The sequence below is a fragment of the Hypoxylon fragiforme genome (assembly GCF_022984875.1).
Source record: "Hypoxylon fragiforme strain CBS 206.31 chromosome Unknown GGS25scaffold_4, whole genome shotgun sequence".
Classification (NCBI taxonomy): domain Eukaryota; kingdom Fungi; phylum Ascomycota; class Sordariomycetes; order Xylariales; family Hypoxylaceae; genus Hypoxylon; species Hypoxylon fragiforme.
In genome coordinates this window covers 2,260,725-2,272,772 of record NW_026054759.1, presented here as the reverse complement: position 1 = coordinate 2,272,772, position 12,048 = coordinate 2,260,725, and the positions used below count along the sequence as shown (strand labels likewise).

General features: G+C 46.4%; 3 protein-coding genes across 3 annotated transcripts; 2 read left to right on the top strand and 1 right to left on the bottom strand.

Annotated features, from left to right (window-relative positions):
- Positions 1-2,690: 2,690 nt before the first annotated feature.
- On the top strand, positions 2,691-5,075 carry GGS25DRAFT_239630 (HLH-domain-containing protein). Its single transcript, XM_049257096.1, has 3 exons — positions 2,691-3,401; positions 3,503-4,576; positions 4,638-5,075. The coding sequence occupies exons 1-3, from the start codon at positions 3,351-3,353 to the stop codon at positions 4,827-4,829; spliced, it is 1,317 nt and encodes a 438-aa protein (XP_049117908.1). The 5' UTR covers positions 2,691-3,350; the 3' UTR covers positions 4,830-5,075.
- Positions 5,076-6,401: 1,326 nt separating this feature from the next.
- GGS25DRAFT_486840 (aminopeptidase-like protein) lies at positions 6,402-8,561 on the bottom strand. The gene has a single exon (XM_049260665.1). It carries the CDS (start codon positions 8,317-8,319, stop codon positions 6,787-6,789), a length of 1,533 nt encoding a protein of 510 aa, XP_049117907.1. The 5' UTR covers positions 8,320-8,561; the 3' UTR covers positions 6,402-6,786.
- A 1,059-nt stretch (positions 8,562-9,620) lies between these two features.
- Positions 9,621-11,801, top strand: GGS25DRAFT_514003 (Dfp1/Him1, central region-domain-containing protein; the record flags this gene model as incomplete). The annotated part of the gene is made up of 3 exons (XM_049262944.1): positions 9,621-10,091; positions 10,153-11,580; positions 11,649-11,801. 3 exons carry the CDS (start codon positions 9,621-9,623, stop codon positions 11,799-11,801), a joined length of 2,052 nt encoding a protein of 683 aa, XP_049117906.1.
- Positions 11,802-12,048: the final 247 nt, after the last annotated feature.

Sequence of the window (12,048 nt, the reverse complement as noted above, 5' to 3'; positions counted from 1 at the left end):
AATTCATAGATCATCTACTGAGTCGCATCGAACTCCTAGCTACCGAACCATCGTGTGATGCCTGTATGGTATTGAACCCGATTAGCCAATAGACATTTCCCAGTAGATTTGTATGTATGAATGTACTAATCTCCTAGGTACTCCGTACTCCGGATCTGTTACACTCGTACTCGTAAATCTCATTATCCCCAGCGATCTGAAACATTATTGACACTTTGGCAACTGTAGCCGTGGCTGCCGGAGTTGCGACAGATGACTACCCCGTTGATAGATGTCTCAGAAATGGCTGGGGGTTCGATCACTATCGACATATTAACTAGGTAACTAACCAGCCTAGTAGAAAGGTACCTACACATATGTCGATAGTTCGGAGGATACTGTAGAATGGCAACGTGGAAGCCCAAGTTCGGTTGACCCCTTTCTTTGGAAAGCCACTCGGGCAGTACCGGAAATGGTCATCGGCGCCAGCACTTAGCACTTACCTAATCGATCAGTTTCCAAGCCGAAGGCTATAGGTTCTTTGCAGAGAACTATTCGTATTATCGGTATAGTAAAAGTTTTCTGCGGCCGTGGGTATGCAGCGATACGCAACTGTATTGTATTGTACATACCAAGGCATGTATTGCAAGGACCCTGCGTACATTCACTTGCATATGGTTGCTGCAATCATACGATCTGGATCTAGCCAAGTATCTAAGGACAGATGGACGACCAATCAGAGACCAATTTGAGCCCTACTTGACAACTTGACAAACGCGGACCTGTGCCGGCTGTCACCGTTTTCGAAGGTGGAGCGGAGGAATAAGCCATTGGTTGACTTAATTTTCAGGCGAGGCTTTTTATCGAGTCCTCATCTGGGCCTTCTGAAGTTTTTTTTCAAGGTCCCATGATGGTTTTGATACGAGAGATTGCTTCTTTTCTTGTTTGAAGTTGGTTAGAATACTAAGTATGTGCATACAAAGACATGTACCTACCTACCTAGGTAGGCACCTTGGGATTAAAGGTAGTAGAAGTGCAAAGTAAGTGTAAATAATAGGCTACCTACCTACCTAGGTATGTATTAAATAGAGATCATACCTAGTAATATAGTAATATAAGAGATCTTTGTGAGGCGTGGGACGTGAGGTAATTTCCACTGCGTCGGAATCAGGATGAAAGGCTGATGGAGATCTGATGAAGACCTCGGATCCAGGTTATTGAAGCCGGTGGAAAAGTTCCGTAATCACGGCCGCGTACACGGTGTGTGTTGAGAACCCGTCTGCGACTCACTAATGCTAGGTATGTATGTACTTAGTAAGATTCGGAAGAAAACGGGTGACTCTGGACATCGAACTTGAATGTTCCAGAGACAAATGGAGACTCAGTCCAGAGTCAGCATGAACTTTGAATGTTGAAGAGACGAATAAAAGCCACAGCCGCCACAAGCCCCAACAATGTATGCAAACTATGTACCCCACATGTTCTTTCCTGCTAGGCATGTGTGCAGCATTAGCTAAGCGAGCTCAACGGTTAAAGTGGATCTATATGCGAGGCTGCCATATGCCGGGACATTTTAGGTTAAACTAGGTAAATTACTATCCAATGAAGATTTAAATAATTCCATTTCGCTCAATTCCGACCAATGATTACGGACAATAGCGTCTAGAACCCCTGGACCCCTGGCTCTTTTTAGAGGGAAGCGAAGGTCATACGATATTTTCAACGTCAGCCTTGCGAATGGCCTGATCTTAGAGTAATTCACCCCACCTGACGCGTGATTCTAGACCCTGCCCCTTGAAAAGATACTTTTTAACGACAAAAAGTCAGGCCACCTTGGAAGGGGTTCCGATGCACCGAATGCACCGATGGCAACCCTTTACAATGTACAATTGTACAAACAACTTTTTTTTTCGCCTTTTTTTGCCTGTCATCAGGGTCTGTGACGAAATTTGTAACCCGGACAAATCCCATACTTTCCCATAGTTGACCGCTGCGGCCATCAGCCCACCATGTCGAATTCGGGGCATTCTTCGTTCCTTCAGGTCCTTCATTTTCCCGTATTATTTGGGTAGGTACAGTTAGTAGTTATGAGGTACAATACAATACAATACAATACAATACAGCTGTATTAGGTAACTATGTACTATTGTACTACGATGTAGGTCATTCATTCTAGGTATTCTCCGATGTTTACAGGTCAGGTATTTTATTTGATATTTTCATTTTATTTCTAACCTTCCTTAACTTTTTACTGGCTATGTTCATGACCTTTGTTCTTGTTTAACAGAGAATTGCCTTCTGATCGTCACACTAATACAACAAGACCCCATAATTGTTCTATAGATCAAGTTGACTTCTCAGATCTCTAAAGAACAACTGGAGTTTATTATCATTGATTCATATAACGAAAACCAGCACAGTACTCGTGGCAATATACTGGGTGTGGTCACAGTATCCGGAAAAAAGAAGAGCAAAGAAAGAGAAAGAGCTGGAAGTATTAAAAGCCCTGGAAGTATTCTGGGTAGTATATCGGGATCGACCTTGGGGCCCGGCTTGGAATTTATCTGAGCGTCTCCGTCGCTTTGCAGCGTCAGGCCATTATTCTTTTGATTGTAACTTGTACCCTTGCATCATCGGGCGGTCTCGGCCATTGTTCACTTCAACGGCCCCTGCCAGGTCCCTGTCAGCCTTTACTTCGTGGGATCTGATTCTTATTCTTTAATGGCCGAAATCTCGAATTCCCATCATCTCATATCTCATTTCATCCTAAGCAACATACCATCAACATATCTCAACCTACTAGGTAGATAATCTAACCAACTACCTACCGAACTAAAATAGCAATCCTGTTCTATTTACTTTTTTTTCCATCCAACAATCGTTCGTTCTTCAACATCGTTTGATCAACTTTACAATTGTGGCATTAGCTGTGCCATTTGTGATATCATATCTCTCCATCTTCTAAGGTCGAGATCTTGTAAGGCCTATAGTGTGTGGCTTGCGGCTCGCTGGCTTTGCCCTGCCTAGTGGCTTCACATCTACAGTACAGACACACACATACACACACATACACATACACACACAAGACACTTACACTTACACTTACACACGCTTTCGGTTCAAGTTACCTACTTGCGCAACTGTACTACGACACACGGCAACGGACGCAACCGCACGGCAACGGACGTGGCAACTGACGCCCACTTCTCCTCTTACTTGAACCCATTTCGATTAATTCCCAACTTATAGTCGTTTATCTCGCCAAGCCTGGACTGCGCATGATAGCTCATACATTATCACCTCACCATCTATAACTTTTACCTCTATCCCGCCTTGGGGCACTTCTTCCTTGATATACTGCGGGATTCGTCATGGACGCAGGTGTTATGCAGGACATCGACGTTTATCCTGCTGGTGATAAGGTACGTTACTAGATCGCTGCCATCTTGGTAGCATCTGTTACTACTATTACTATATCTTCCCCCCACCCAACCTGGACCTCAAGACCCCTAATACTCGGTAGACTTTCGAGACTTTCTTCGACCAAACTACAGACTACTCACAACAACTATCATCGATCAGCTTTTGGGACGAACTAGACAGGTCAGCTGAATCCAGTGTCGTGAACTCGGCCCCGACAACAGCTTCGCACCAGACCCCCAGCACCTCTGCTGATTCGCCAGCTTCAACCGCATCACAAAACCTTTCTATCTCACACAAGCACAAGCTTGCTCGACAGGAGCTACCAAAGAAGCGCCAGTGCTCTGATATTCGAAGGTCCAGATTCGCCGAGGACCCTTCTACCCTAGATTGTTCTGACTATTGGCTTCGCTTCGACAGCGACAACGAAAGCGAACCCATCTTTGAGAACCGCGATAGCAAACCCACCCTAGCTCACCCTCATCCTAGGTCAAGGATTGCCGGGAGACCCGGCAATAGCTTCAAAGTGGCTTATCCGCCCTCGTCCACTGCTGATCTGATCGACGATAGCGCCCTTGACCACGCGCTGTCGGACGAAGACGACCTCTTCTCCATGGCTCTAGCTGACCAACTTACCAAGAATGAGGCACCTGTGCCTTCAGAGGTCCCACCACGGGAGAGACTCTACTCAACCCCCCTTAGCTGGGAGCCACCGCAGCCCGGTTTCCGTATGGATTATGTCAATGTAAACCCCCCTTTTAACGACCCCGAACGCCAGCGATTACTAGCTATCGCTATGGGCACTGGACAAGCCCCACAACAACCAGTCAGCGCACGACAAGCACCTGGAATGGACTTCCGATTCGAGATCAACCAAAGTCCAACAACCATGAGTGACAGCAAAAGCAATACGCCCGAGCCTCGAACTAAGCCAACTGCGACAAGGCCGCAAGCCCCCGTACGCACTAATTCAACGGAAGGCTTGGACAAGCCTAAGGACAAGCCAAGAAATAGCGACCGAGCTGCGCATAACGATATTGAACGAAAGTATCGTACCAACTTAAAGGATAAGATCGCTGAGTTAAGGGATGCTATTCCATCTCTACGAGCGATACCAGAAGACGGCGATGACAATGAGAATGCTGGTACATCAAGAACTGCCCCTAAAGTAAGCAAGGTATGTGTGGATGTGGAGCTTGTGAAGCAATTCTTCTGAATACATGACTAACTTCTGATAGGGCACTGTCTTGACTAAGGCAACCGAGTATATTCACCAGCTTGAGCGGAGAAACCGGTCGATGGCTCAGAAGAACGAAGAGCTCGCCCGTCGTTTACACGCTTTTGAACAACTGGTTGGTGCCGCACCTGCACCCAACTGGGCGCCACAAGGATATGGCGCTTCCGTCTTCAACCCGCGAGCATTTTCTTAGACAGTGGTTTAACACACTCACTTGCCAAATTCGCATCATCATTCAAATATCGACAATTCTCATCACCACTCATCTTTAATATTCATCATCTAGGACTTTTTACTTTACACCATGATGATACTAAACGAATATCACGATACCCAAGATCTGCAACCCACTCCCATTCGAATGAAACTGGGCTTGGTAGTCTCAGACACATCTACATACGAATACAAACACATTCAACTACCTTCCGTACCTCCCCCACCCGTCACCATCACGTCTAGCACAACCGTATATATACACACCACCTTCTGCATGACATTTCGGAGTTCGGTAAATACCATGTCGGGTTGCATGTCTGGGTTCCTGAGAATCGACTTTTCGACTACTAAACAGAGCAAGCATTCGGGATTAGATGAATAGCTTCTCATATGGGGGCGCTGCCGCTTAGGCATGGTTATGGCGTTTTTGGGAGGATTATCAGTTTCGAGTAGGACTGCTCAGAGCGGTTCATGACGAAGGAATGAAAAAGAAAAAAGGCATATGGGGGACATTTTTATTATTTTTCTTTATGAGTTTAAGTCCCGACAGAAGGGCACGCTTGCGAGAAGCTTCAAAACGGAGCGGCAGCGGATTTTGGGATGTACGGGAATTTTCTGTCCTGTTTTGATACCTAGCGTACCTACATCTTTCTACTACTATACCTAAGGTATCGATATTTACCAAATCTCTTCCAAGAGACGAACGCGCATTCAAACACATATTATTTTTAATAAAAAAGAAGCCCACAGCCTACAGGCTGAAACTTTTTTCTGCGCGCAAATCCAACTGTTCCAATCTTACCTCAGATTTGAGTGAATTTTCCCCTGTGCCCGTTAATTTAGCTACCAGGTGTAAACTACCTGGGTAATAGGTATGTAGCTAGCCCCCCCTGAACCGGAGCTGTGCTGTCCAAAGCATCGTACGATCGAACCCTTGGCAAAGGGGGCGCGCGCATTACGCTTTGGGGCAATGCGACGGCTTTGAATGGCAATTTGTTTAATTGGGTAGGCTTCATACGCACGCATCTGCAATGTACATACATCCTGTATGTATGTACCATGCACGTCTACATTATGTATGTATGTACTATGTACGAACCTACATAGTATTACTTCAATGCTACATAGGTAGGTAGGTATGTACGGCACTGGGCACTGGGCACTGGGCACTGGGCACATAAAACTAGAACATCCATGTGACAGTAAAGTTTCGCTGTTTTGGTTATTACTGTTACTTCGCGGTAGGGCATCGTGTGGGACACAACTGTTGCCCAAATACACTACCGAGGTAGTTGTGTAGTCACATATTTACCTAATATATATAGGTAGGTATAGTTATAGGTCGTAGGTCTGTATGAATTTGTTGAGAGAACGTCGGCGAATTGGATGGATGGATGGTTTACGTATCTTGTATTTTAGGTATGAATCGCACTTACACATGATACCTACATGCCTACATGCCTACAGTATCTCCAGCATCTAGAACTTACATCCTCTTAACTGGCAAATAAGGGGTGAAGAAAAAGGGGGGGCGGGATAGATGGAGGGGTCTGGTTTATCAAGAGTGGCTTCTTATTCCTGTTTTTTCTGTCTTGATATGTGCTTGGTACTGCATCTATCTGCAGCACCAAGGCAGGCAGGTTTATATATCATGTAGTAGAGTGTTTTTTCCTTCCATTCCCCTACCCAGCGTTAATACATCCATCATCAATCATCATCTAGGTTACCTATGCACCTACATGTAAGTAGGTAGGTAGATACCTGCATACCACCATGCTTTCGTAACTCCTGGTATCACATGTAAAATGCATGAACCGCCAATTTTTCACCCAATATGCTGTATTCTTACAACCACGTCTTTCTTGGGGCGTCTGAATAATGGGTGCTTTCACGGAGAAGATTTTCCGGATTCGTTTGTTGGGGGGTTATATCTTCTACCAACTCAAAGCCTCAATGTCGTCGACCTCCTTGACGGCCTCAGTAGTAAGAATGAGGGGGTCGTCATCACCGACGCACACGCTATCCTCGATACGGATGCCTAGACCCCGGAAGGCCTTGGGCCATCTCTCGTCGTCCGGCACGTAGATGCCGGGCTCGATGGTAATGCAGTGGCCGGCCTTCAGAATCACGTTTCGGGGATAGCCTGGCACGTCGTGGACATCTAGCCCGATGTAATGGCCAACGTGGTGGGGGAACAGAATGCTCATGGCGTCTCCGCTCAGGTCGAAGCCGAGTTGCTGCAGTTGGTCGCGGAGTCCATTTTCTGTGATTTGGTGCAGCTTGTCTAGCGTGACATTGGCGCTAGCGCGGCATAGAGAGACAGACGACCGCTGGGCACGCAAAACGGCATTGTACAGATCTTTCTGTGGCTGACTGAACTTGCAAGAGATAGGCCATGTCCTTGTTATGTCTGTAATGTACGTTCCGTACTCCCCGCCTGCGTCAACGAGGACGAATTCGGAATCATTCAGCATGCCGTTGTTGAGGACATAGTGGATCAGCAATGCTTTAGACCCGCCAGCTACTACGGGGATGTAGGCTTGGCCATCTAGGCCAGACTTTTGGTATCCATATTCGAGAAACGCGGCGAGCTGCTTTTCGGACTTCCACGATTGGCGCATGGCATCCGTCAGGACCCGGCCGGATTCACGCCCCGCATGTCGCATGTTGGCAATTTCAGCGGAGGACTTGACGGCGCGTAGATTATTGACATAGGACTTTAAAGGAGGGGTAGCCGCATGTGGAGCTGCGGAGCGCACAAGATCGCCAATTCTTGTGGAAGCACCATTCTGAGCCAATTCCGCATCGGTGAAAAGATTCTTGACGCCCTTGAGCGCATCAATTAGTAGGCTCTGAACTTGGGCAATATCTCCAGTCTCATCCGCATTCCAAACGTCCCTTGCTGCATCGACACCACTCCAGGGCCCATTCCATTGCTCTTTTTTAGGGTCCTTTGGTCTGCAGTACAGGTGAAAAGTATAATCGCCTAATTCACTGCCAGTTTTCCTCAATATAGCCAAGGAATCAGGCTCTGAAAAGCCAGTAAGGTAGAGAAAGTTGGATTCCTGACGGAAGTTGTGAAACACGGCGCCTGAACGGTATTTGAGGGTTGCTGAGGGAAGAAGGACGGCGGAATTGGGTGGAAGGGAATGACATAGAGCGGCGCGACGCTCGTGGTATTCCTGGGCAGTAATACCGCGCGTCAGCTCTCCGGGTCTGAGGAGGTGCGGGTGGGTTTCGTGAACGGGTTGGCCGAAGAGAAGGTCGGAGGCTGGCACAGTCGTAGAGTATGTGCGTGCGGATTTTGAAATTGGTTTACATTCTGGAATTGTATGGCGTGGGCGAGACGAGAATCGAGGAGAAGAGCGTGTCGTCGATATGGATCGTACCAATTGAGGAGTGAATGGACTCGAGTAACGTTGAAGATATCGCTCTATTTGCCGTAGTGGCAATTGTCGAAGGTTCATATTTAAGAAGATATCGAGGGAAAAAAAAGAACCAATTGGGTCACCGGATTACTCACAGCATTACCTCTTTCGGTAATGAGAGGGTATTTTGAGGTTTAATTGTTCTTGTATGAGAATGAAAACTTTGGATACAAATGAATGTTTTCCAGGCCAATTACTCAGTCCCTTGATCTCCGACCTCGACGTTGTTATGTGGACGTGTAAAGTCGATCATTATCATTTTTCTATTTCTTCATCTTGCTTAGAAGAGCAATCAATCAATCAATCAAATTCAATCAATTGGATCAATAGGATTGTTGCTTTAGGTAAGCAATTCTACTAGGTATGTAGCACAGTATCCAGTACTACCCAGTACCTTATGGCTAAATGCATAGCTACTGCTGTACCTACATAAAAAACATTCATTATGTACATAATGCATTACAAGGTGGGGTAGTTGTTATTGTACATAGTAGCAGTTGCCCTCTGGTTGCCGTGGCACATGGCTAGTGGGGACGTTTAGTGATGCAAATTGGACCGTGCGCCTTCCATTTCACTACAGTTAAGGTGCTTTCCAGCTGTTTGTTGTTGATTGAGGGAAATTGTTAGTGGCCAGAACGCACTGACCCAGTCACGCCTAAAAAAGCTTCAGCTTCTTTGAATTCTACTCTATCATTTGCCCACCTGCCAGCTTCAAGCTTTCCATATTCTGGTTTTCGACTCGACTCCCACACCCCGTTGCACCGTTGCATCCTTGTCTTTTCAAGTCATTCTCGCGTCTTTTGAGCCATTGAGTATTTTGAGATTGAAAATCTCTTTCAATTTTATCTCAATGTTCTCCTGACGCCGGATGCTCTGCCCGTGTTGTACCCTTTAAAACTCGGCTCCTTGTGTCACGATTTTAGTCGCGTGCAAAACCAAAATCCATCTTTATCTGACTCCATCACCACCATTCAGCATTCAGCATTCAGCATTTCGAGAGTCAGGTTAACACGCAGAGACACAGGACATAAATCAACAGAGTTCCACTTCCACTACACTTTTACTTTTTTTTTTTTTTTTTTTTTTTACTAACTTATTTCAACGGCAACCGTTTTTTCTTTTAACCCCCCTCAAAGTTCAACCAAACCTTGAACTTTGTTGTACCTAGGTGGTTTACTCGAGCATCACCACACCCAACAATCACTTAAATATTTCATTGGTCAACAGAGTTTAAGCTTTCCAAAAAATTATTTGGTGCTTATTAAATAAAGTACATGAAATAATTTAACATTTATATGGCAGCTACATCATTATCGCCGACTCCCGCACCTCGGTCCGTCATGTCTGGTCGTCGAGTTCCCCTGTCAAATAACCAGAATATTGCCAACTCCCCCATACGAAACCCCGGGCTCTTTGCTAAAAACAAACGTCCCTCAGCTCAAGTCCAGCGAGAGGATCAATATGGCCAACCACCTCCAGCTAAGAAACAGATCATTGAAGGGGGCACTCAACGCTCATTGAAGTCTCCTTCCCAAAATCAGCGGGTACCTAAGAGCCAAATTCCTATACAAACACGACGTAATGCGAACAGCTACGAAAATAAGTTGGCCAGGGAGAGATCTGGCCAGCACCAGCAACACCAACAGCATACCACCACGAGCACCCCCAGATACACCGAAAAGGATATAGAAGATATACAAGTTTGGCAACAGCATCATCGGGCTAGGTTCCCGAAGCTTGTCTTCTATCTTGAAAAGGTTCCCAACGATGCTCATAAGAAGTTGGCCAAGCAAATTTCGGCCCTAGGTGGTGTAAGTAATCTAGGATACTCGATTTTGATTAACATGGTTGACTTACAGTATATTCGTGCAGCGCGAAGCGGCTTTCTTCTCCATTGAAATCACACACGTCGTTACGACACGACCTATCCCTTCCGAAAAGAGCGTAACCCGCCGAGATGAAGAGGAAACTGGTACCGATAAGCATCAAGAGAATGATCAGGAGCAGGAGCAAGAGCATCACCATGGTGAAGTTAAAACAATTAATCCTTCTTTGTTAACTCGATTGTCGGAGGCTTCTGTGAGACAGAATCTCTTTAATAGAGATATCCGGGCCCGAAAAATGCCCTCGCAGACTCTTGATGAATCCATAAGTCAGCCGAAGCGGAATATGGATGTGCTTCTTCGCGCCAGAGAGATGGGGAAGAAGATATGGTCATTGGACAAGTTGCAACGCATGCTGTCACTGCTCCTCGAAACCGATCCATACGTCAGTGCGGAAATCGCGTACGGTTCTCGAAAGATTAGGGAGGCCGAACCTCGTACTGCCGAAGACCGTAACTTGCTACGCCTTCTTCATAATGAGCGTGTCAACGGACGATCCGACCGAGACCCTACCGTTAATGATCAAGAACTGCATTTGTTTAAAGGCCCGTATATATACATATATGATATGGACGAGAAGCAGAAACCCATCATGGTCAAAGAATATAAGAAGGTTGCCGACAAATCAAGGGGAGAATGGCCACAGTTCCGGACTGCTGCTCTGGGACGTTGCCCGTTCATCGAGGAGTATGAACCCAGGGAGCCCCGGCCTCAACCTAAACCGAAAACCCAAGAGACTAGGGCTACTACTGCTGCTGCGACTGCTGCTGCTGCTGCTGCTGCTGCTGAAAATAAACCTGTCCTTCATCCCGCAAAGATGGAGCCACCGAAACCTATAACAGGAAAGCGATCATTGGGCGAGATGGAGAATAGCCACTCTCGAGGCTCTAGCGTTACCTCGTTTGAGATGTCTAACTCATCCAGGTTCCCCTTCGGCCAAGCGGCGGACTCTCGGTCCAATGCATTCACTGGTCGTGCTGCTACTCGGCTATTTGGCGGTGAACCAGTTGCTTCTGGTGTCCAGCCTTCGAATATAACATCAGCAATTCGATCTCAGATGGTCTCTTCAACTGCCACTACTCCGGGAGTTATCACTGGCTTGAGCAAGGAAGTTCACGATCTTCAACGTCAGGTCCTGAAGCGCAATAGTACTGCGACTTCACAAGACTTGAGCTCTCGTCGCAATGCTGAAATAAGCTTGCGAGACGACGTTCCAGTCAAACGGACATTGAACCTCAGTCGCACCTCAAGTCGAAAGCTAGAGGCGGTGGAAGATAATGTGACTGATAAGGATTTGCGTCAGAACGTCAAGGTCACTGCGCGTGCAGAGAAACGTGAGACGGCAAAGTCCAAGAAGAGCGATCTTAAACCTGGATATTGCGAAAATTGTGCAGAAAAATATGCCGATTTTGATGAGGTATGTCCAGCCTTTCGAACGAAGACCTTTACGTGCTTAGGTGCCTGGCTAACTGACAATCTTTCTAGCATATTCTATCCAAGAAGCATCGCAAATTTGCTGACGACGGCGAGAACTGGACCGAGCTAGATAATCTCCTTTACCAGCTTCAACGCGCGCCCAAACCGAAATCCTTCTCGTCCAGGACACCATCTCTCCAGGAAAGTGACGAGTTGTCCTAAAACGCTTTGACAGCAGATTAGTACCTTCAATTCACGTTCGTAGAATTTGGTGGCTTGTGCCACTAGTCGCCGGGAATCGATCATCTTTATAACCTATTTTTAATTTTTGCTCTATCCTTTCACTAGCATTCGCAGTGCGATGATACCCAATTCTTACAATCCTTCTGGCATTCTGAGTTGTTTTCGATTTCGTCGGAGAGCGATTGGACTTTCGACAGCCAATCTTATCGTACAATGGGAAAATGGT

What these genes read in the sequence shown, in the direction of transcription:
- GGS25DRAFT_239630 (XM_049257096.1), top strand. Translation starts at nt 3,351, where the DNA reads ATGGACGCAGGTGTTATGCAGGACATCGACGTTTATCCTGCTGGTGAT. An exon ending in TTTATCCTGCTGGTGATAAG is followed by an intron (nt 3,402 to 3,502) that starts GTACGTTACTAG and finishes AATACTCGGTAG; the next exon opens with ACTTTCGAGACTTTCTTCGA. An exon ending in CTGCCCCTAAAGTAAGCAAG is followed by an intron (nt 4,577 to 4,637) that starts GTATGTGTGGAT and finishes AACTTCTGATAG; the next exon opens with GGCACTGTCTTGACTAAGGC.
- GGS25DRAFT_486840 (XM_049260665.1), bottom strand. Translation starts at nt 8,319, where the DNA reads ATGAACCTTCGACAATTGCCACTACGGCAAATAGAGCGATATCTTCAA.